This window comes from Leopardus geoffroyi, chromosome D2 (assembly GCF_018350155.1).
Source record: "Leopardus geoffroyi isolate Oge1 chromosome D2, O.geoffroyi_Oge1_pat1.0, whole genome shotgun sequence".
NCBI lineage: Eukaryota > Metazoa > Chordata > Mammalia > Carnivora > Felidae > Leopardus > Leopardus geoffroyi.
Genome location: NC_059334.1, coordinates 46,957,071 through 46,979,866, shown reverse-complemented (window position 1 = coordinate 46,979,866; position 22,796 = coordinate 46,957,071). Strand labels below are relative to the sequence as shown.

General features: G+C 49.6%; 1 protein-coding gene across 5 annotated transcripts in view; it reads left to right on the top strand.

The window, feature by feature from the left end:
- The first annotated feature begins 3,268 nt into the window (after positions 1–3,268).
- The window catches only part of ARHGAP22 (Rho GTPase activating protein 22), a 176,855-nt gene continuing 157,327 nt past the window's right edge, over positions 3,269–22,796 (top strand). For all 5 annotated transcript variants that reach the window (XM_045437974.1, XM_045437972.1, XM_045437981.1 and 2 more), the window contains exons 1-2: positions 3,269–3,630; positions 7,262–7,423. In XM_045437974.1, the coding sequence (XP_045293930.1) occupies positions 7,375–7,423 (49 nt within the window). In that variant the 5' untranslated portion in view covers positions 3,269–3,630; positions 7,262–7,374. The remainder of the gene's footprint in view (positions 3,631–7,261; positions 7,424–22,796) is intronic.

Below are 22,796 nucleotides of genomic sequence, written 5' to 3'. Positions count from 1 at the left end.
TAGAAAAATTTTAACTGCATGTGTGGCTCGCATGATATCTCTATGGGACGTGCTCATCCAGAGTTACAGCCCCAGGTACCCAGGAGTCTGGAGCTTCTAATTCTCCCCCATTCTTCTCTTCCATGTGATTATATTCCGTATTAGATATTGCATCATATGCAATACCCACTCCACCTTGTTCTTCACACCCCTGCCTTAATTCATTTGTTTTATATACGATGATAATTTAGGTTTACCAAAATGTCTGCCCATTTCTTCGTCCACCTATACACCTGACACTCAGGACTTCTTGCAGCTCAGCTTTCTATACAGCTTCCAGAGGCCATGCTGAAGGCTGCATTGACTCTCTCAGTGTCCCTAGTGATAGCAAGGACCCAGGCCCAGGCAGAGCCCCACCGGCCACAGGTACAAGGACCTCCACGCCTCTGTTGGAGTACAGCTGCTCCACTGTGGCCTCTTCCACCCCAGCGGGAGTGGCAGGGGGCAGGAGCTGCGGAAGGCGGGGGCTGGCGAGCTGCAGACAGGCGAGCAGGCTTCCACACCCCACCATCCTCTCTGTGGCTGGTCACCATGCTCACACTTGCCTCTGACTCAGAGCGGGACTTCGGAGGAGCAGCACCTTGCCCATTCCTCTCATCCTCTCCTAGAATGTATATCTGACTGTCTTGGCCACACTCTCTGGAGAGATGAGGGGCCTTAAGGCCTCTGCTATGTGAGCGCTACCTGACCAGGGTCATGGTCAAAGCATCTTCCTCTCCCCTAAGGCCTTAGGGAGCCATTCCCCATGGCCTGTACCATTCATTTCAGCCCAGTAGGCCAGGTCCTGGACCATTGGGAAGTAAGTGAGGCATTCATTGCCTCCTTCAAATTTGCACCCTGGCTGCCTCACTAGCCTCACCCTTGTCCCAGCATCCAATTCCCCAGAAGTATGTGTTTCCCATGGGTACTATACAAGTGATTCCTTTGAGCCCCCTGAGGTCTACAGAGCCCCTCCTCAGAAGGACTTCCTCAGCAATGGCAGTGATCTGCTGGAAAGCGCATGCACACACACACACACACACACACGCACATACACACACACACACACACACACACACACACACACACCCCATAAGTAGTGTGCTGAGAGCACCATCGTGTGGCCACAATTTCCAATTACAGTCAGGAGATCTATACATACATATATATATATATATATACACACATATATATACATATACACACAAAATTAGTTTAGCATTTCTTCTATTCAGTAATGGGAAGTCCTCTTCAGAAGGAGGAAACAATCCTCTGATTCCATCATCAAATTAAATATTTGTGTACATAAAATAATATGTATCCTTCCAATGTTCATAACTTCTAACAACTAGGAAAACGAAACTTTGCTATGTTAAAAACAAGCCAAAAGTCCCCTAAGAATTCTTAATATAATGTGACCTACAGTGTGGTTCTGACTGAATTTGCGACCACTGGGGTTCAACAGCTCATTGATAAGAGGCCTCCAGAGGATCATTGTGGCCACCATGCTTTCCGGGGGCTTCCCTTACCCAGGACTCTACAGAAGCCAGTCAGTTCACTGATGGTGACAGGTTCCTGGCTAGGACTGAGGGCTCCCACTCAGTTCCCTGGGAGGCCCCAGAAAAGGCCCAAGAGGCAGCCATGGCACGGCTTCTGGCTCCCACAGAGACCCTGTACACGAGACCCCAACATAAACATTAAAGACACACACATTCTCTTGCTGTCAATTCCATTTTAAGCACAAATGGAAAGTCAGGCCCTGAGATCGCCTAGGAATGTTTGGTCATACGGCAATCATCCCACCTTATAAAAACGGCTTCGTTTTTAATATGTAATGTAAATTAAAGTGCAGAATTTATAAAAATGGGCAGGAGACCCAGTTTGAGAACAAAACACTGTCCTACTAATGCTGCGTCTGATGATGGAGGTAACAGGCGCTTCCTGGTCTCCCGTTAAGTGTAGCTGCATCACTGCCATTAGGACAGGTCCAGAGCACTTAGCTACCTTCCTTGCCCTCACTCAATCCCCACTGCCGTCATGGGGGATGGGTCTCAGAGAGGCAGTGAAACTTACCAGTGACCCAGCTAAGAGGCGTCCAGGCAGGAGTCAAAGTCACCTTTGCTGGACTCCAGTGCCGTCGCTCCTTCCATTGCAGCCCCCACGCCTCCTCCAGCAAGCCTGGATGGAGGCAATAGCCTTCCACAGTGCATGCCTGAAGGAGGCCTAGAATGCTGCTTTCCAGTTGCATCCACGGTAGCAGTGGGGACTGACAGGCTCTAAGAACAGCACACTACACCTCGCTTCTCACGAGCCCTGAGCTCTGGCCTTGCAACAGGGTGTGTGCCTCCTCGCCTCTGCCAGCAACCACTCTCCAGCACTGCCCACCCTGCCCCACTCCCAGGGGCCTCCAAGGGCAGTGTTTTTAGGGTAGAGGATGGGCCTGCCTCTGCCATCACCACTTCCCTGAGACTGGACTGACAGAGACTCTCACCCCAGCCCCAGCTCTGCCCAGATGTCAGATCAGACTTTCGAAGGCTACCAGTCGATGGCCAGCCACCCTGCTTTGGTCAGGGAGACCAAGAGCAAAGGGCTACACTGAGTCCTGGGGAGGGGGAGGCCGGCCCAGCCTCAGAGAAAGGAACTGCCCACCAGAGCCCCACTGGGAGGCCAGGTCACTAAAGGCTACCTTCCTATTTCTCCCCTTGGCCTTGGCTTTCAAAAGATGTTTAATCAGCTGGCCTTGGTTTCAAATCTCAGCAATGCCATTTGTAATCTGTCCCCTTAGAAAATTCACTGAACCTTTCCAACCTCAGTTTCCCAATGCACGATGTAGGGAGATTTAAGCCATGCTGGTTTCTTGGAAAGTGGCTCAGATTCCCCCACCCCCATCCCCCCCACCCCCTCCTTACCCTCTCCCACAACCTGAGGGCTCCTACCCTGCTAATGACCTCCAGCCCCACAGCCCCTCCTTCCTGCCCATACTGAAGACACAAGACTGGCCAGCTGTGCAGAATTCGGGAAGACTCCGTGCCGAAATCCCCAGGAAATCTACACACCCTACCACACCCTACCACACCCTACCTACATGTGACCCCAGAGAAGGTGACGGGGAGCCACTGATAGGCTCCCTCCTCCCCCCGCGAGTGAGGCCATAGGCCCCAGGAGTGTGAGGCTGTGCCTGCTGGTGCCCGCCAGGGGGCGCGCTGCACCAAGTCGAACTCCTGGCGGGCGTGCACTCCTGGGCCGGCCTGCCGCAGCCCCTCCTGGCAGAGGTGAGCCTGGCGGGGCAAGACTTCCTCAGGCGGGGCAGCCGCAGGCTCTTACCAGGCCAAGGACCGCCAGCAACGCAGCGTCCCCAGAGGCACCGAGGAGCCAGGGAGCCTGCATCTGACTGATGATGTTGGGCCGGGACAGCTTCCTCCTGGTCCTGCCCGCCTCCCCTGCCCGCTCGTCACATGGGGGGGCCGGGGGCAGGGCCAAGGCCACGGCCATGGCCACATTGGTGAGCAGCGGGGGCAGGGAGCCCGAGCGCTCCCTCCAGGCGGTGCCAGAGGAAGGATCCCAAGCAGGCGCCAGGGCGGCGGAGACGGAGGTGTCCGGCCCGGGTCCCAGGTGAGCAGACCCCAGCCGGCAGCACCCAGGCAGCTTTCCTGGACGTCTGCCTGCCTGGGCCCAGATGCCCGCCGGGTGGTGGGTGCTCGTTCTCACGGCTCACATGCAGGCGCAGCCCCAGGCTGCCGGGGATGAGCGAGGGGCCACAAGGTGAAGTGTGCCCAGGCCAGTGCAGGACAGCGGGGCCATTCGGCCGCCCTAGAGGATGGGGGAGCAGCGAGGGCCCGAGCGCCGTGGGTCTGAATGTCCCACCTCCACCACGTTCAATTGTGATGGGGTGACTCACAAGTCCACCTCGGCGTACTGTCAGGTTCATGTATCTGCTCCACAGTCGGCGCCTACTGAGTGTCGGTTGTCATTATTAATAACGTTTGCCGGTCGGGGCATGCCCCGTGCAGGGCATCCTGGCCTGAGTCCAGGAGGACCCGGTGCTCCCAGCACCTTCTCCCACAATGAGCCGGTTGGCCGTGTGGCCGGAACCAACCAAACTGTTCCTGGCTGAGTCATCCCCCGGCTCCCCTGGACTGCCTTGTGCTGTGCTGCTCAGCAAGGGGGTGGGGTGGGGGCCCCAGCTGTACTGAGCTTACCTGGGATGTGGCCTGCCCTTGAACACTGCTGCCAAGAATGATGGGTGAGGGGAAGGAAAGGACTAGGCTGGGTACTTGGAGAGCAGTCCTCCTGTCCCCTCTGCCCCTGAGATTGCTTCGCCTCTCCCCGAGGCTGGCAGGCAAGGCCCACCTTATCTGCCCTTCCACACGTGTTTCCCCCAAAGCAAACGCCCACGCCCTGGAACCTTGGCATCCTCACTGCAGGCTGAGGTCTGGGAAGGTCACTCCCCTAACCAGAGCCCTCCTGGTATAATCATGCCCCCCACCCAACACACACACACCCCTGATGTAGATGGGGGCCAGTGAGGGGAGAGACCTGCCCAGGGCACATGGCACAGCCAGGACAGAGGCTTAGCACACTGGAGGGCCTCTTTGCTCTGTGATAGCAGAGCTGAGATTGGGTCCTACATCTGGCCAGGAGAAAGGTAGGGGCCGAGAAAGAAAGTAAGGGTGATCAGCATGTTCAAGGGGAAGAACTAACATTTTACTCACCCTCTCTCTCTTTCTCCGCCCCCCCCCCCTCACACACACACACACACACACACACACACACACACACGAGGTCAGTCTCATCTATTCTATCCCTACAACAATCTGCAGTAGTCACTGTATTTTGAGCCCCTCTCCCCACATTGGTCACAGTGCCCTGGCATGTATTCTAGCATCTGTCCCTTTCCTATACCAGCCCAGGTACCTTGTGAAAGCCAAGTCCACCCAGCTCCTGGGATGAGACCAGGTTGGTTTAGCCAATATGTACATCTCATTCCCCAGCCATCAGGACTAATTCAAGGATGAATTTGATTGCCCAGTCAAGGCCATGAGGCAAGAGATGTTTGGGAAAGCAGGGAAGGGAAGCTTCCCAGCATTTCAAAGAGAGACACCAAAAGGCATGTTCTCTCTTCCTGTTAGACATGAAGGAGAAAATATTAGCTCTTAAAGCTGGTATCCAGCGTTTTTAATAATTAGGAAACTTTGGTGTTTCCTAATTGGTGTGGATGAAACAGATACCCCAGGAAACAAACAGGGGAACTTGAGGGTTGGGAGGGAACCAGATTTGGTTGACATTATCAAACTGCTGGATCCAACCAGGCCTGAAGTCCATGTTATAAGGTCTTTCCCACTAAAGGAGCCAATAAATCTGCCCTTATGTTTTAAGCCAACTTTAATTGTTGTTTTTGTTTCCAACAACTGCAAGTTTCTTACTTGATTATTTTCTTTTGACCAAAGATAATAATGGATACTCAGAAGGTATAAATATAAGGTTGCCAGATAAAATATGGGACACTCCATTAAATCTGAATTTCAGACCAACAATGAATACCTTTAATACTATAAAAGTAGATATTATGTCCCATGCAATTTTTGGAACCTGCTTACACTAAAAATATAACTGGGCATTCTGTATTTTTATTTGCTAAATCTGGTAACCCCATTTCAGTAGCATGTCCAAATTCATACTACTAGAAAAAGGAAAAACCTGGACACAGACCCAGAGTTTTTAATTCTAAAGCCCCTATTACACCAGGTCATGCAAAGGGCTTCTTCCTGTCACTCTTCATTCCCCTCTGTCACCCTCCCAGTCCTGTGGGCTAAGAGAACACAAAGAAATGTCACTCTGGGTCCCTGAGGGTCTCCAGGGTGGGTCCCAGCTCCAGAGTTCTCTGCTTGCCACTCCGCTCCTGTAGCTCCTTGGCTGGGCTCCACCCCAGCCTCGGGTTTGGGGCTTTGCTGCTCTCTTCAAGCAGTGTGGCTTCGTGGCTGCCAGCTGCTCCCGGTCCCTCCCCACAGGCACCACTTGGCAATTCCTCTTAATGCTCCCCTTAGAGAATGACAGCAGCTGGAACTATCCACAGATGGCCACGACTGGAGCATGATGGCACTGTCCCGATGCAGCCTACTGACAGTGCTATCTGGCAGCCCACAGCCCTGCCTCCACCTCCTGTGTCCGTGATGGCCCGACTCCCTGCTTTCCGGCATCCTGCGGGTGGAAGGGATCTACCCACAATGAATGCGGGCCACGCTTGTTTTATCTGCATGACAGGGATTGGTTCTGTGATCACAAACACGATACAAGTGCAATCCTGCAGAGGCAGGAGAGCAAAGGAGACAAGAAGGGGATTAGGAAGAACATTCCGGTAGCTGTCCTTCTAGGGGTTGCTCCTCGCCCCTGTAAACTCCATATGTATTTCATTTTATTTTTTTATTTTTTAAAATTGACATCCAAATTAGTTGGCATATAGTGCCATAATGATTTCAGGAGTAGATTCCTTAGTGCCCCTTACCCATTTAGCCCATTCCCCCTCCCACAACCCCTCCAGCAACCCTCATAAATATGGAGAATAAACTCCCTATATATTTAAATGGGATCACAGCGCCCCTTGGAACTGCCTTTCCCTGAGATGGCCAAGACCACTGTGTCAGTGATGTTGATGGCTGCCTGAATGTCACTTGGCTGTTTTGTAATTGGGATTTTCTTTTCGATTTTCCACAAACGTAAACCGTGCAGTGATGCTGCTGAACAAAAACTGAACAAAAGCACAGAGCTGAGGATCTGCCACTGGGTGCTTTGGGGGTTTGTCTCTCCGACTGGGCACGAGGACCACGTCCTCAGTCTCCCCACGAACAGGACTGTGGTGCGCACCAGATGAGAGCCACACTGCGTACCTGCAGGTTGCTGTTTGTAGCATTTTCTAGGCTGCGTGAAAAAAACACAGCTCCTTTTGAATCCAGGTCAGCTGATGGAAAAGATCGAGCAAAGCATCTGACATGTGAAGGGCTTTGCTATTTTACTGCCATCATCTTGTTGATGCTCCGCTTGCCCTGAGGGGTAGTTGTCATTATTGTTCCCATTTTACAGACTTGAGGAACTAACACCCACAAGGTCCCGTGACTTGCCCAAGGCCATTCCAAGATCCCTGGGTACACTCGTATTTAAGGGACTAATTCCTCACAGCAAGGGTTCTTGTTTGAAATCCAAGAAAACACCAGATAAAGGGCATTCTAAATATATTTCTTTTCTATAGATGCTGATCTCCTGTTACTGGAAAACAGGAATTAGCTTGTCTGCTTGAGGATGTGGTTGGTTCTTTATAAAAAGGATATACAAGAAATTTGCACATAGACTGCCAGCTTCATTATGCTGCCGACAGCTTCCAGCAAAAGAACATTTGCAGCCAGATATTTCGGTAAGAATTTTATTCTATTCTATGTGGAGTATGATTACCTTTGCTCTGGGCTTCATGTTGAGAGATAGGGGTCACTTGAGGCTGAGAGATGAGGTCGCTCGAGGAGCTGTCTTGGCCTCGTGGGCTGCAAGTATCTAGGAGCATCTGTGGTCGAGGGTTGGACACCGGCTGATGGCACAGCCCTCACCCCTGAACTTGGGAGCTGTTCTGTGTCTGCCTGAAACACAGAGCCTTCAACATGACCATGATTGTTGCAGGGATTTGACTCCAGTGACTCAAAGCTCTGATGACATTCAGAGTCTGTAAGGACCACGGTGCCCAAAGACGGAGGGGGCAAGAGGCAGGTCCTTCACAGGGAAAGCTGTGCATCCTGCTTGGAAGCAGTCCAGCCAAGCAGTTAATTCAGAAACGATGAGATGGTTCAGTAGCCCCCATTAAAGTGGCAGGAGGTGACTTAGGCCAAGGGAAACAACCCTCGGGGGGGGGGGGTCACATGCAGGTGCTGTGTGGGTGGTCGTGCAGATGCTTCTTGGGGGAATCACACGGGTGCTGGTTGAGTCGCTGTGCAATGGTGTTCCATGTTCTCTGGACCTGGACACCTTCATCAGATGGTGCTTGAAATCCCAGATACTAGAGGCAGAAATGCAGACAGTGGTCTTCAACCTTGCTGTACGTTAGACTCATGAAGGAGCTTTTAAAAATCCACAGGTATTTTTAAATACTTGGAGACTGGTCTGGAGTGGGTTCCAGACATCAGCGTAGTTTTTAATTCCCAGGTGAAACTCATAAGCAGCCAGGGCCAAGGAACCACAAGACCGAAGCTTGGGAGGCCTCAGACCGTACACAGCAGCCCTTGCGGGGGTCTGAGTGGATATTTGTAGGGATGAGGAGTCAAGCTCTGTGGTCACAAAGCCAGGTCGCCTGGATCTGACTCTGGGCTGGACGCGTGCTACGGGACACTTCTCATAATGTTTAACATCCTGCGTCTGTCTCCCTTTCTACAATAGGGGTGGGAAACAGCTGAAATTAGCCCTTCATTCTGTTTGGTTCTAACGCATTAGGGGGCTGTAAAATCTCCAGGTATTTTCCTCTCAGCTGGGTTTATGGCATCATCTGATTAGAAAGGAAAAGTCACTTGCTTTTGTGGAAGGTTCTGGCCACCAGATTTTCACCGCATAGCAGATACGCACCCCCCAGCTTCAGAGTAGAGATGATAATTCTTTGGGGGGTAAAAATGAGATGTTGCACAAGACACCTGAATTTAAAGAAGCTGATGGAACTAAATTTTTAATGGCAGTGAAATTCACACGACAAAATTAACCATTTTAAACGGAACAGTTAATTCAGTGGTGATTCACACATTCACAACGTTGTGCAGCTTTCACCTCTCTCCAGTTCCAAAGCATTTTCACCACCCAAAAAGAAAACCCCATACCGGCTAAGCAGAGGCTCCCCACCTCCCCCAGCCCTGGCAACCATTGATCCGCTCTCTATCTCTAGGACTTCCCAATTCTGGATATTTCATATAAATGCAATCATAGAACATGTGTCCTTTTGTGTCTAGAGTGATGTTTTTGGGATGGATCACATGGGAACACATATCAGTACTTCATTCCTTTAGACTTAATTTTAAAATCATTATGTGGCCACCAACAGCTCGGCAGCTTTGTAAAAAACGGGCCAGCCATGCTGTTCCGTAGAAGGCTTCTGAAAAAGAGGAAAGTTGGGTAGTACAGAGGAAGCAGTGTCTTCTCATCCTTGGTCTCTCTGGGTCCACCCTTCTGTCTCTCTCCCTTTCTGTTTCTCTTTCTGTCTCTCTCTGTCTCTCTGTCTCTCTCTCTGACTCTCCCCCTTCTCTCTCCTCTCTCTCTCACCATAGATTCTGGAGGAGCCCATTTGGGAGCGGGAGCTTGCTTTTAACTGAAATTAAATTGGGAGACTGGGGGGCAAATGGAAGATCCTTTGGGGTAAAGTTGTGCTGCTGTACATTTCTTCACTCTGCCCAGAGTTTTGTCAGGTCAAGGACCTGCCATATACCAGGAAACCAGAGGCCAGCCAGTACGTTGGTCTCCCACTTGGGGAGACCTGTCACCCAACCATAAGTACCACCCTCGGCTCCACCACTTGTGTTTCCTGTGACATGGACCCTGCCCGTTCTCACCACCTGCAGCCTCTTTGCTCCCCAGCTTCCCACACTGCTGCCCACTGGTCTGCCCAGTTCTGTCCCATGGACTGCTGGATTCCCCCAGTTAGCTGACCCCCCTGGTTCCTCCCCATGGCGGGTCCAAATCACGGTGGGCAGAAAGATGATAACCTCTGCCCATGCTGAGCCAGAGAGTCCAGAAGGAAAGGGAAGGCTGCTCTGAGTCTGGTCATCCCTTCAGGACCCCAGCTCCTTGGCCCACAAGCTAACCTTCAGGACCAAGATCAGGGAGCAGCTTAGACTGGCCATCCTCCATCACAACCCTCTCCAGCATCCTCCCAACTCGGGCTTTGCTCACTTGGTCTTTCTCTGAAACATCTCCTCTCCCCTCCCTGCTGTGGGTGGCGGGGACGTGAGGAAACCACAAGAACCCAGATGGGGAGGCAAGAGTGTGCACTGGGAGAATAGGAGACTCAGAGAGAGGGGAACTGAAATCATAGGGAGGGAAGCAGTGGAGGAGAGATAGGTTCATACTATGTTAGACTCTTTTTCATGGGCAAGAGGGAGCTATTGAAGGTTGTAAGCGTAGGACTCTTTGGATCAGAATTATAGGACACTTGAAATGTACAATATTATATGTCACTATACTTGCAATTTCAAAAACAAAGAAAAATAGATCAGATCTGTGGTTACTGGAGGTGGGGCCGGTGGGGGGAGGGTGATTGGGAGAAAGTGGTCAAAACGTACAAATTTCCAGTTATAAGATAAACAGGTAGTAAACAAGAGGGCTGGAATGTACAATGTGATGACTGTAGTGATATATTTAGAAGTTAAGAGAGTAGAGCCTAAGAGTTATCATCATAAGGGATGATTTTCTCTTTTTGTAGCTGTATGAGATGGTGGGTGTTAACTAAATGGCAGTGATCATTTCACAATAGATGTAAATCAAACTGTTTTGTTGTACACCTTAAACCCATACAGTGCTGGGTGCCAATTATATCCCAATAAAACAGGAGAAGAAGAATTATTTATAGGAAGACTGATGTGGCAGCAGGGTATGAAGTCAGCTGTCACCTAGATTCTTACAAAGACGTCCTTACTGGTCTTCCTGACCATGGAAACCCATCCGTCTCTTCTTAAAATTTGTTTTTTAATGTTTATTTGTTTTTTTTTTTTTTGTAAATTTTTTTTTTCAACATTTATTTATTTTTGGGACAGAGAGAGACAGAGCATGAACGGGGGAGGGGCAGAGAGAGAGGGAGACACAGAATCGGAAACAGGCTCCAGGCTCTGAGCCATCAGCCCAGAGCCCGACGCGGGGCTCGAACTCACGGACCGCGAGATCGTGACCTGGCTGAAGTCGGACGCTTAACCGACTGCGCCACCCAGGCGCCCCTGTTTATTTGTTTTTGATAGACAGAGAGAGACAGAGTTGAGCGGGGAAGGGGCGGAGAGAGACGGAGATGCAGAATCCAAAGCAGCCTCCAGGCTCTGAGCTGTCAGCACAGAGCCCGACGCGGGGCTCAAACTTACAGACCGTGAGATCATAACCTGAGCCGAAGTTGGACGCTCAACCCACTGAGCCACCCAGGCGCTCCCATCCGTCTCTTCTTAATACCGCAGCTGGAATGGGGCTCTTAAAGCCTAAATCTGATGAGTGTCACTCGCTGAGCTCATTCCAGTGGATTCCCGTGTCAGCACTCCATCTGACTCACCATTACCCATCACTTCATCTCCCATGTCCCCCACTTGCTAGGCACCAGCAATACTGGCTTCCTTGCTACTCCTCAGATGTGCCAGGTTTTTGCATGTGCTCTGCCCTCTCTCTGAAGTACCCCTCCCCCCAGACATCCACGTGACTCACACACTGACCTCCTTCAGACTTTGACCCAAATGCCATCTTCTTTCAAGGCTTCAACTGACCACCTGTCTGTGTCCCGATAGGATAGGATATTCAGTAACTGAGTCATGGGTCGCCTGACCATCACAGTGACTCAAAGATCCAGGCTGATGAGACAATGATCTCACATGGTGCAGGTGGCCAGGCCAGGGGGTAAAGGGAGCGACTGAGCTCTAGAAAAGTCTCAGGCCAGCAATAAAATCCTTGGTCTGGAAGTCCTGCATGCCACACTCATTGTCAACTCATTGTCCAACTGCCCATAAAGAGTCCAAGAAATATAGTACTATGACGTACCTAGAAAGGCGAATGGGCAGTATTTGGCTAACGGCAGTAATGACCGCACTCTTTGCCACCCACCCCGACATTCCTCTCCTTCTTACCTGCATTATTTTTCTTCACATCATTTGTTACTATCTCATATGTTTGTGCATTTAACAGCGTTATGGAGGGGTAGGTTGCATAGGATAAAATTCACCCATTCTAAGTATACAATTCAATGATTTTTAGTATATTTGTAGAGTTGTACAATCATCACCATGACTGAATTTTGGGACATCTCTATCACCCAAAAAAGTTCCCTTGGGCACATTTGCAAATAATCCTTACTCCTGCCCCAGCCCAAGGGAACCATTGCTCTGCCTTTTGTCTTTATAAATTTGCCTTTTTGAGACACTTTATGGAAATGGAATTCTATATTATGTGGTCTTCTGCATGAGGATTCCTTCACTTAGCATAAGGTTTTTGAGGTTCATTCATGTTCTTGTGTGTATCAGTGGTTTGTTCCTTCTTAGCTGAACGATACTCTGATTGTGTGGATGTACATTATTCGATTTATTGTTTGATGGCCTAGTGTAATGGCCTGTCCTGAAGAAAGTTCCATGTTACTTTTGAAAATAATGTACATTCCACACCCATTGTAAAGGGTGTCCTATACATGGCAACGAGGTCACATGGGTCGATCATGTCATTCCAGCCTTCAGTCTCATTGCTGATGTCGTGTCTAGTTGTTCTCTCAGTTATTGAGACTGGGATGTGGAAATCTCCAGCTCTTGTTATTCAACTGTCTGCCGTCAGTGTTTGCCTCATGTATTTTGAGGCTCTCTCAAGCATGTATATATTTATAATTGTTACAGCTGCCTCGTGGCCTTGGTTGGACAACCAGTCCATCTCTGCACCTGTCTCTCCTTGCTCCTCACCCCTCACACTCACTTACGGTGAGGAGGAAAGGCAGATATGTTAGTTTGCTCTAGCTGCCATAACAAAGTACCACAGGCTGAGTGGCTTAAACGACAGAAACTTATTTTCTCATCATTATGTACACTAGAAATCTAAGATCAAGGTGTTGGCAAGGTTAGTTCCTTCTGAGGCCTCTCTCCTTAGCTTGCAGATGTCTGTCTCTGTCCTAATTTCTTCTAACCAGTTATGTTGGATTAGAACCCAATCTAATGACTTCATTTCAACTTAAACCCCTCCTTAAAGACCCTATCTCCAAATACAGTCACATTCTGAGGTGCTAGGGGTTAGGAATTCAGTATATGAATTTGGGGTGGATACAGTTTATCCCATAACATCAGGAAAGAGCCCTCTTGTTGTCCTGGGCTGCAAGCTGGCAACCCTGAGGCCCCTGTGCCCCAGGAACAAGGAGACTGGAGAGAGAGGCTGGTCAAAACCCCTGGCGAACGTCTAGACAGAAGCTTTGCCAGACACACTGCCTGCTGGGGAGCCAAGCGGAAGCCCACACTTACCCACCCCCAGCAGCAGAACCAAGTAGGGGCTGAGTCAGAGGCTTTCCTTAGGGAGCCATTTTCTTCAGATGATTTCTGTTTCTGCACATCTGGGAGAAGTGATCTGACCCTGAGGATGATTGCAAACTAGCAAACCGCAGAGAGGGCTCTCGGCCTTTCTGCACTCTGCGGCTCCTCCTCCCCTCCAGTCTCCTTTAATGCTGCCCAGCTTTGTGGAGGCAGAGCAGCGCCCCCTGTTGGCCAGTTAAGGAAGCTGAGGCTCAGGAAGTTCCTTGACTTCCAAAGGCACATAGCCAGTGACTGGACTCAACCCAGACCTGAGCTGACCCGTCTCTAGTGTTCATTCATAGCTGCACCTCTACCTTTAGGGACATTGACCACACCCTTGGCCACAGCCATCAAATCCCCTGCCTGAATTTGGAATGTGCCCATCCAGCTCTCTGCACTGGGTTAATGGTGCAAACTGGCTTCTCTCAACATGTTAGGTGGCTGGCTGTACTGCTTGCCAGATAGACCCTAGACGCAAGGATAGGAGAAAGCTGCATCCTGGTGACCCGGGAGGAAGGGGAAGATGAACATGGCTTTGACTTTCCCATGGCTTTGACTTTCAGAGAGCTGCCCTAAATGCCATCTCACAGTCAGGGCATCCTGAAACCAGCTTTGCCCAGTTCAGTTAACAAATGGTCTTTCCTCCTCTACCCAGATCTCTGCTCCCTCCTCCTTTTAGCCCCATGTCATGATCCAGTTCCAGCTAACTTACCAGTACACAGGGAAAAATCAACCCTCCCACCTTGCTGCTGACATCATTTTCCCAATTTGGAAAAGATAAGACTAGTTCTTAGAGAAAGCCAGGCATGGATGCAGATCCTAGGTCCACCACTTACTCTGTGAGCTTGTTCAGGTTATATGATCTCTTCATTTGGGTTCCTCACTATAAAAGGGAGATCATGGTAGGCCATATCACAGAACTGTGATCCTTTATAAGGATCCTTTATAAGGATTACACACCTAATAACATAAATAAATACTTACATAAATACATAAATACATACATACATACATACATAACAGATTTCAAAGAAGGGCACGTGGTAATTCCTGAAAGAATAAGAATTCCTGTCCAGACAAACCATTGGATTCTGTTGTTCATCTCTGACTCTGAGCTGTTGCCTTTGGTAATTTTTTGAAAAGAAAGCAGAATGACAAGCTTGTGCCTGATGGAGACTCTGTGTAGGGACACAAGGACCCCATACTTGGAGTCAGGCACCCCATTTTATTTCTCCAGCATTCAGGGAATGCAAATCCAATACCAGTCAACTGAGGATCCCAGAGAAAGTCAGACTGTCATAGAGATGAAAGCTCGCTGGGGCCATTAAAGGTGACAAGTCTGGGAAGTTCACTCACGGGATCTCTAATGAAGGGTTGGTAGTTCATTTGGCCACTCAGCACTCAATCATTGTGCCAGGCACTGTTCTAGGCACTGGGGATACAGCTGGTAACAAAACCAATAAAAATGCCCACTTCCTGGAGCTGTTATAATCTAATGGAGGGATCTAGAGGAAGCTGTGGACCAAGGGCCTCTGGGAGGTGAATCAGGATCTTCTAGAGACAGGAAGGTAGGAGGTACAGTAGGAGTTGTTTGTGAAAAAGAATAGTCATTCTGCAGCAACTATGAAGTTTGACATGGGAAGAGCGTAGAAATTGTCACTCCCACCCATACAACAAGGAAGACTATAAATGAACTTAAAATCAATGATTTTTCTTAGACCCATCAGAAAATTCAAGTCACAGGGCAAACCACCACCTCAAATCTAAAGACGTAGGCAATTCGTAAAATAACAGCCAAGATCGGTTTACCTGACGCAGAAGCCACTAGAATCATAATCTGGTATGAACACTTAAATGCTAAATTTGGCTAACTTCTGGAGGCTGGGTGTGGATTCGCTTGAGAGTGAGAAACTCCTGGAAGCCCAGAATTAGCAGGGCGGGGGAGAGGAGAACACTTTCATGGGTTTTGCCTCCAGGAACTGCACCAGAGTCTCAAGATGAAGAATCAAGAAAAATTCCTGTATGTTTTGGACAGGGGAAAGGGAAAAGTAACCACTTGGCAATATGACCAGAATGTTCCCCATAGGAAAGTCCTGCCCTCCAAGTAAAACATCTCACCAGAGCCACAGTGGCCTAGTGGAAGGATTCCAACTAGTCCTTCCAACTCCAACTTCTTCTAGAAGTTCATTCGCCAACTCCAGCTTCCTCTAGACTTCCCTCTCACCGGGGGTGAGGGGAAGAGTGGCCTATTTAATAGTTCTGAGGGGGGACGCCTGGGTGGCGCAGTCGGTTAAGCGTCCGACTTCAGCCAGGTCACGATCTCGCGGTCCGTGAGTTCGAGCCCCACGTCAGGCTCTGGGCTGATGGCTCAGAGCCTGGAGCCTGTTTCCGATTCTGTGTCTCCCTCTCTCTCTGCCCCTCCCCAGTTCATGCTCTGTCTCTCTCTGTCCCAAAAATAAATAAACGTTGAAAAAAAAAAATTAAAAAAAAAAAATAGTTCTGAGGGTCATAGCCCAGGGACTCAGGCCCACAAAAAGACTGATGATTAGACAAGATTATAAAATGCTTCTCCTCCTCACACCTTCCCAACACATCAGCAGGGCTCAAGTATAACCACGTGTCGCAACTGAAAGAGCTGTAAGACACAGGATCTATTTAGGAAGGAGTTCTTAGGGAAACCTAAAGATAGTAGAGAAGAAAAGAAAATAAGGAAGCTAGAAAAATGGAAGCCTCTGGCACCTAAAGATATGATAAACGCTAATCACAGCACAGCGCCCAGCCAAGTTAACATAAAACCTCAAACTAAGATCTATTTACTTCAGTTTCTGTTGTTCAATACATTAGGTATGGCTTCCAACCAAAAATTACAAAGCATGCTAAAAAAGCAAGAAAAAAAAAAAGACTGCCTAAAGAGATAAACTAAGTATTAGACAGTTGCATATGTAAGGAGCTTGGAAGTCACCCACTCTGTCCTAAGACCAGGTACCAGCTAAACATTGAAAAATCAGCAACTCTTCTAGGATCCATAAGAGAAGGGAGGACACAGGGCAAACCACTACCTCCAAGATTGGGGACAGACAGGCAAGCACAGGGAGTCACCACTTACTACAGCAGGGATTCACATGTAATAGGAAGCCGCCCTGGGAACCAGGGCCAGCGAAGCAAAACCTGCAGTGTAACTGATGAATTGCTGGAGGTTCGGTGTGGATAACTGAGAGTTAAGAGCTCCAGGGGAAACCCAATCATTAGGAGAGTCCCACAGTATCTTGAGATTTACCACCAAGAGTTTGACCAGGTTCCCACAGTAAATGTCAGCGGGAGGAGAGGAAGAGGAACCATTTTTGAAATACACCAGAGTGCTCTGTTCTTTTTGTTTTTTTAAAGTTTGTTTGTTTATTTTGAGAGAGAACACAAGTGGGGGAGGAACCGAGAGAGAGGGAAAGAGAGAATCCCAAGCAGGCTCCGTGCCATCAGTGCAGGGTCCAATATGGGGCTCGAACTCACAAACTGTGAGATCATAACCTGACCTGAAACCAAGAGTCAGACACTCAACCCACTGAGTCCACCCAGGTGCCCCAGGAGAGTGCTCTGTTCTTAACAAGGCCTGACCTCAAAAGAAACTAGTCAATCAGAGCCCAACCCGATGGGGTGTTATCAGAGCCTAACTGACCTAGAGAAAGTAAATACCCAGCCCCGGGCAGCTCTAGCCAAGTATCAGAATCAGACTCAGCCACAGCAGAGATTTTGTAATTGTCAGGAAGGGAATTTGGGGGCGCCTGGGTGACTCAGTTGCTAAGCGTCTGGCTTCAGCTCAGGTCACGATCTCACAGTTAGTGGGTTCGAGCCCTGCATCGGGCTCTGTGCTGACAGCTCAGCGCCTGGAGCCTGCTTCAGATTCTGGGTCTCCCTCTTTCTCTCTGCCCCTCCCCCTCTCATGCTCTGTGTCTCTCTCTGTCTCTCTCAAAAATAAATAAACATTAAAAAATAAATAAGTAAAAAGTAAGGAGGGGGATGTAAAATAACTCCAAAGAGTATGTTAAGGACTTTATGACTATACCATGAGTTATGTCTAGTGGCTCTGAGGTAGGGATCAGCATGGAGGAAGTTCACTGGACCAAGGCTGCGGGGAGTCAGCAAGCAGGACCGAGCTGAGGGGGAGGCTGGATTATGACATAGGTACAACAGGGCATCAGTCAGCTGCCCACCCAGCTGAGGCTGGGGTAGACCTCAAGCTCTGTGCTCACTTGGGGCTAGAAGGCCAGGCCTTCATACCCACACTGAGCAGCCATCAGAGGCGGCTGCCCCCAGGAAGGGAGGTACCTTAGGTAGGCGGTGAGGAAATCTCCACCACGGGGAGAGGCTGAGGGCTGCCTGTCAGTCCTCGGGGCGTCTGGGTTGCATAGCAGAACCCACTACAGGCCATCTCTAGATTCCCACTGGTATAAACTAGGCCGTGAATGCACTTTTCTCTACAAGGTGACGAATTTGAAGGATACACCCCCAGGGGCCGATGTGCTGGGTCAGGGCTGTGCAGTGTGCTCCTCCCTGAGTCCGGTCATTGGGCCACAGCTGCCTCTGGAGGGTGGCAGTCCTCTCTCCACTCAGACTCCCCGGGATTGATGGATGGCAACGCGAGCTCTGTCCCTCCCCTGCGAGACATATGACTGTTGTCCCCACCTCTTACCTGTACCAAAGAAAGTAACTCCAGGGGGCTGCATGGAGAATGAGGAGGGGTTTAAGCCCATTCTGTGATGAATTCCTGTTGGTTATGAATATGCTTTAACTGATATTACTGAGTTCGTGATTTGACAACTTCCGTAAGTCTTTATCCTTCCAGTTTGCTAACAGGGGTCACCACAAGGAATCAGAGGCCTCGAAAGCAGATTTCTGGGCCTACCTGTGGTTTGGGGACCCCGGGGATGGAGGGTGGAGCCAACAGAATAAGCAGTCAGTTTCATCACACAGGTACCATCTGGCAGACTCCTGTGCCTAGTCCTTGGCCCTAGAAAGGGACAGAGCCACCTGGTGTTAGATACCTCAGCAGGCTGGGGTTGAGATAGCAGCTTAGCCCCCGCTCGCTGGTGGCCTTGAACACATATTTACCACCTCCGGGCCTTTCTTTCCTCCTAAAACAGGAATTAAAACATCTTTGGAGGGTAATATGTGTGAACCATAATATCAGGGCTTGGTGCATGGTACGTGCTCAGCAAATGGTAACTGGGGACGGCGTCGCCTTGCTGTCAGGGCTGGCTCTGAGACTGTATGAGTGCATGGCTGGGACACGTATGCGTGCATGTATGAGTGCATTGAGGGCCATCCTGAACAGAGAGGTCAGGCCAGATTCACATGCCCACTGCAAGCAGGAGAAATGGGCCTGATGTCAGTCCCTGGCTGCCTCCTCTGGTCATTGCCCCTTTCTTTGAATCATAGAGTACTGTGTTCAAGCCTTTGCCTTAGGATTGATGCTCCAGGCAACACACAGTATAGGGCCAGGGCCCTGAGGCTAGACAGTACCTTTCTGCAAATGACAGACATGTCCTTCTCCCAGGCTGGGCTAGCCCCAGGCCCAGACCGTAGAGCATGCCCTGAATGAAGCCTCCTGCACCTCTTCAGCCTTGTACACTGTCAGCAGGGCCCAAATGCCCAGCCCCGCCAGGGGGTTCTTACACCGTATGTGCAGAATTACAGATTTGGGATCTTGTAAGTCCCTTGGAATATTGGCAGAGATTGATATCCAAAATTGAAAATGTGGGGAGAGGAGAAAAATGCCATGGACACAGACCTGAGATGCTCCCCACTGCCCTGCCCTGGGATAGACCAGAGCCCCTGCCCTGTGTCTGGTTCTTTGCCCTCTCCCAAACCCTGTCCTGGGCATAGGCCCAGGAGAGAATGTGACAGGCCCTGGCCTTGAGGGTTCACATCTAGAGGAAGGAAAACGGCCTTGGATATCTGTCTTACCCTCTCTGATTCTCTGACACCAACTGGGTATCAAAACAATTCAATTCAATTCAATTCAATTCAATTCAGTTCAACTCAATTCTGACACTAGCTGTCCAGAATTAGCACAGATCCCGCAGGCTAAAGACTCAGTCCCACAAAACTGCCCCCACTTCAGACACTAGTTGCAAATGGCTTGTCCAGGCACTTCTGTCCAGCTTGACTATGAATTCAGGGATTCACATGAGCCCCTTCTCAGTTTTGATGATTACTCAAATGGCTCAGAGAACTCACGAAAATACTTGGCTTACTGTTACTGGTTTGTTGTAAAAGGTACAATTGAGGGGCAGCCCAACGGGAAGAGATGCATAGCCAAGGTACGGGGTGAAGGTGGGGGACACCCGGAGCAACCATGTCCTCTCCGGGTGTGCCACCATCCCAGCATCTCCAAGCCAGAAGCTCTGTGAACTTTGTCATTGGCGGGGGGGGGGGGGGGGGGGGGGGTGGCAGATTTCATGGAGGTTTTATGACATAGACACAATTGACCAAATCATTGGCCACCGGTGACTGAGATCAACTTTGAACACTTCCCAGCAGCTACCATTTATTGAAAATGTACTCAATGTTGGGGCGCCTGGGTGGCTCAGTCGGTTAAGCGTCCAACTTCTGCTCAGGTCGTGATCGCACGGTTCATGGGTTTGAGACTCAGGTCAGGGTCTGTGCTGACAGCTCAGAGCCTAGAACCTGCTTCAGATTCTATGGCTCCCTCTCTCTCTGCCCCTCCCCTGCTCACTCTCTGTCTCTCCCTGTCTCTCAATAATAAATAAACGTTTAAAAAATTAAAAAAAGAAAAACAGAAAATGTACTCAATGTTAAGCTTCATCTGTTTCTTCCCAAGTCTTCATAATAGCACTGAGGGCTGCTCATCCCAAGGAGGATCATCCCAAAGAGGATCCCAAGGAGAATCCATTCATCCCAAGGAGGATCTGAGAGGCTAAGACTTGGTGGGTGGGGGTAGGGATGTCAGGATTCAAACCCAGCCTGTTTCTCACCAACACCCTGTCAGGACTCCTGGGCTGGAATCAAGGCATAAGAAGTTCAGAACCAAGCAGACCTAGTTGGACAGTCTGTGTTAGAACTGGGTGCAATTTGGGGGCAGGAGGGGTTAGCTGTTGCGGTATAACAAACAATAAAACTCAGTAGCTTCGAAGAGTAAGCAATTATTCTTGCTGATGGGTCAAGCTCTCCTGGCCTTCACAGTCTTCTGTGCTCAGGGGCTGGGGAGTCCATGGTGGGGGTGCTGGTTAAGGATGGCCTCGCTCACTTTTGTGGTGGTTGCTGGCTATCCGCTAGGGAAAAATCTGGGGTGATGGAGCCACGTGTCTCTCACGGATACAGAGAGGGCTGAGGAATTTGGGAGATTTTTGCAATCAATCTACCACAGGAGGGACACGGCTGCTTCTAAGTATTGGATGCTCATTTTCCTGGGTCTCTCCTGAGGCTAGATTTCCTAGAGGTAAGCCAAGCATTTGGGGAAGCACTTTCTGTTTTAGGTGACATGCTGTGCACGTATAAATCCTCTCCTTTGCTAGGACCCTGGGTGGCTGAGTGCGGTTAGGTGTAGAGCAGAGACTACCTCCTGGGAGCCTTGAAGCTGAGGCACAACGAGAGCTTCTCTCCCCTGTCTGGCCTGAGCCAGAAGGAAGGCCCAGCAAAGCCTTCCTGGGTGAGTGTGCGTGCAGAGGGAGTCCCCTCCTTTGCAAGAAAAGTCAACGTGAGCACCATCTGGTCTAATTCCTGCTAAAATCAGCCATCTTTAAGCCGAAGGAAAGTTAGGAAAGCACTTCACAGTAGAAATGCAAAATAACAGCACCGGAAAGAATGGCCCTTAACTTGAGCATATTGCAAATAGCAAGTGCGTATTTCTGAAGCCATTTCATGCACTGCAACGTGCCCTGGTGGCAGTGTTGAGTTATGATGAGGATGTAAGTCCCAGAGACAGATGGACCTGGACTTCGATCTCAGCCCCACCCAGACTCCCTGCATGACCTCCGTTAGGCCACAGCCCAGCCCTCAGCTCCACCAAAGTTCACGCTGGCAGACCCTGCTCCACCGTGTGAGCTCATAAATGTGATTTGATCATAACATGTTCATCCCTGCTGTGAAGGGGTGAGTCATGGAAAAGGGGCTCGTTCGCAGGACTTCCTCTGTGTCGTCTAACTTCCCCACAGCCCTGTTGTCCCTGTTTTACATACGAGGGAGCTGAGGCTCAGCGAACACAAGCCACTGATCCCAGTTCTCAGAGCTACCCATTGGCATGGCGATGAATTTGAACTCAGGTCTCCTGGACCTAAAGTCTAAGTAATTTCCATGACCCCTAAGGCCTCCCTGGACTGACTCCTTCTAAAAGACCTCTGGTGACCAGATACCAGAAGAGCATGACGGTCACAAAACATCATGTGCTTTGTGTGGATATTTCTCCTACACTTCTCTCAACACAGTGGCTCAGGTGTGGTTACCTGAGAATCAACCTTATTTATTTTTTTAATTTTGTTGTTTATTTTTTAAAGTTTACATCCAAATTAGTTCGAATCAACCTTATTTACAGAGAAGCAACACTTTTTTTGTAAGTTTTTGATGTTTATTTATTTATTTATTTTGAGAGAGAGAGAGGAAGCACAAGCAGGGGAAGGACAGAGAGAGAGGGAGAGAGAGAATCCCAGGCAGGCTCTGCACTGTCAGTGAACCCTGAGATCATGACCTGAGCTGAAATCAAGAGTCAGACACTTAACCAACTGAGCCACCAGGCGCCCCGGGAAGCAACATTGTTATTAGGAGCCAGGCCTCCCATTAGGGTTAGAATGCGGTAGAATCCTTTCACCCTGACCAAACTGCTCAACGTGCTTCTCTTTTGGCAACATGAGAACTTAATCTTTCTTGGAGTTGGCTCAAAATGGCTACCTTTCTGTTGACCCAACATGTTCTCTCAGATCTGAAAGATGCCATCGAAGTTATCTAGTCCAATTCCTGCGTTTTCCACAAGAGAAAGGTTATCTGTAGAGGGAAAAGACCTCAACTGCATGGGACTCAGAACATTGGGATAGGGCCTCAAGTTCAGAGACCAGGTACTTAACATCAAAGTTTTCCTGGGTTGTCCAAAGAGATGTGCATAAATGCTCTTATTCAGTCCTCTTGACAGTCCTGGCTGGTCTTCATGTCCCCATTTTGAAGAAGAGGAAACAAAGGCATGGAGAGATTAACTCATCTGTCCAGGGCCACACCCCTCACCAGTGGCCAACCTGGCACCGGAAGGCAAGTGTGACTGCAGAGGCTGATTCAAGAAGAACAACCAGAAATACACATGCCTACCCCAAATTAGGGAAATTCATTTCACACCAAGAATACACTCCAACCACTAGTCATTTCAGGAAGTGGTATTTTGTGATTGACTTGACTTCCTCTTAAGAAATGTGAGAGCAACCAGGTTCCTTTTTTCGGGATGTGCCTTCCAAAACATTCTTGCTGTGGCAGTTTCTGTGTTAACCCAGGCTCCCCCTCCCCCTGGAGACTGGACCGGGGCTCCTCTGAACAAGGAACTTG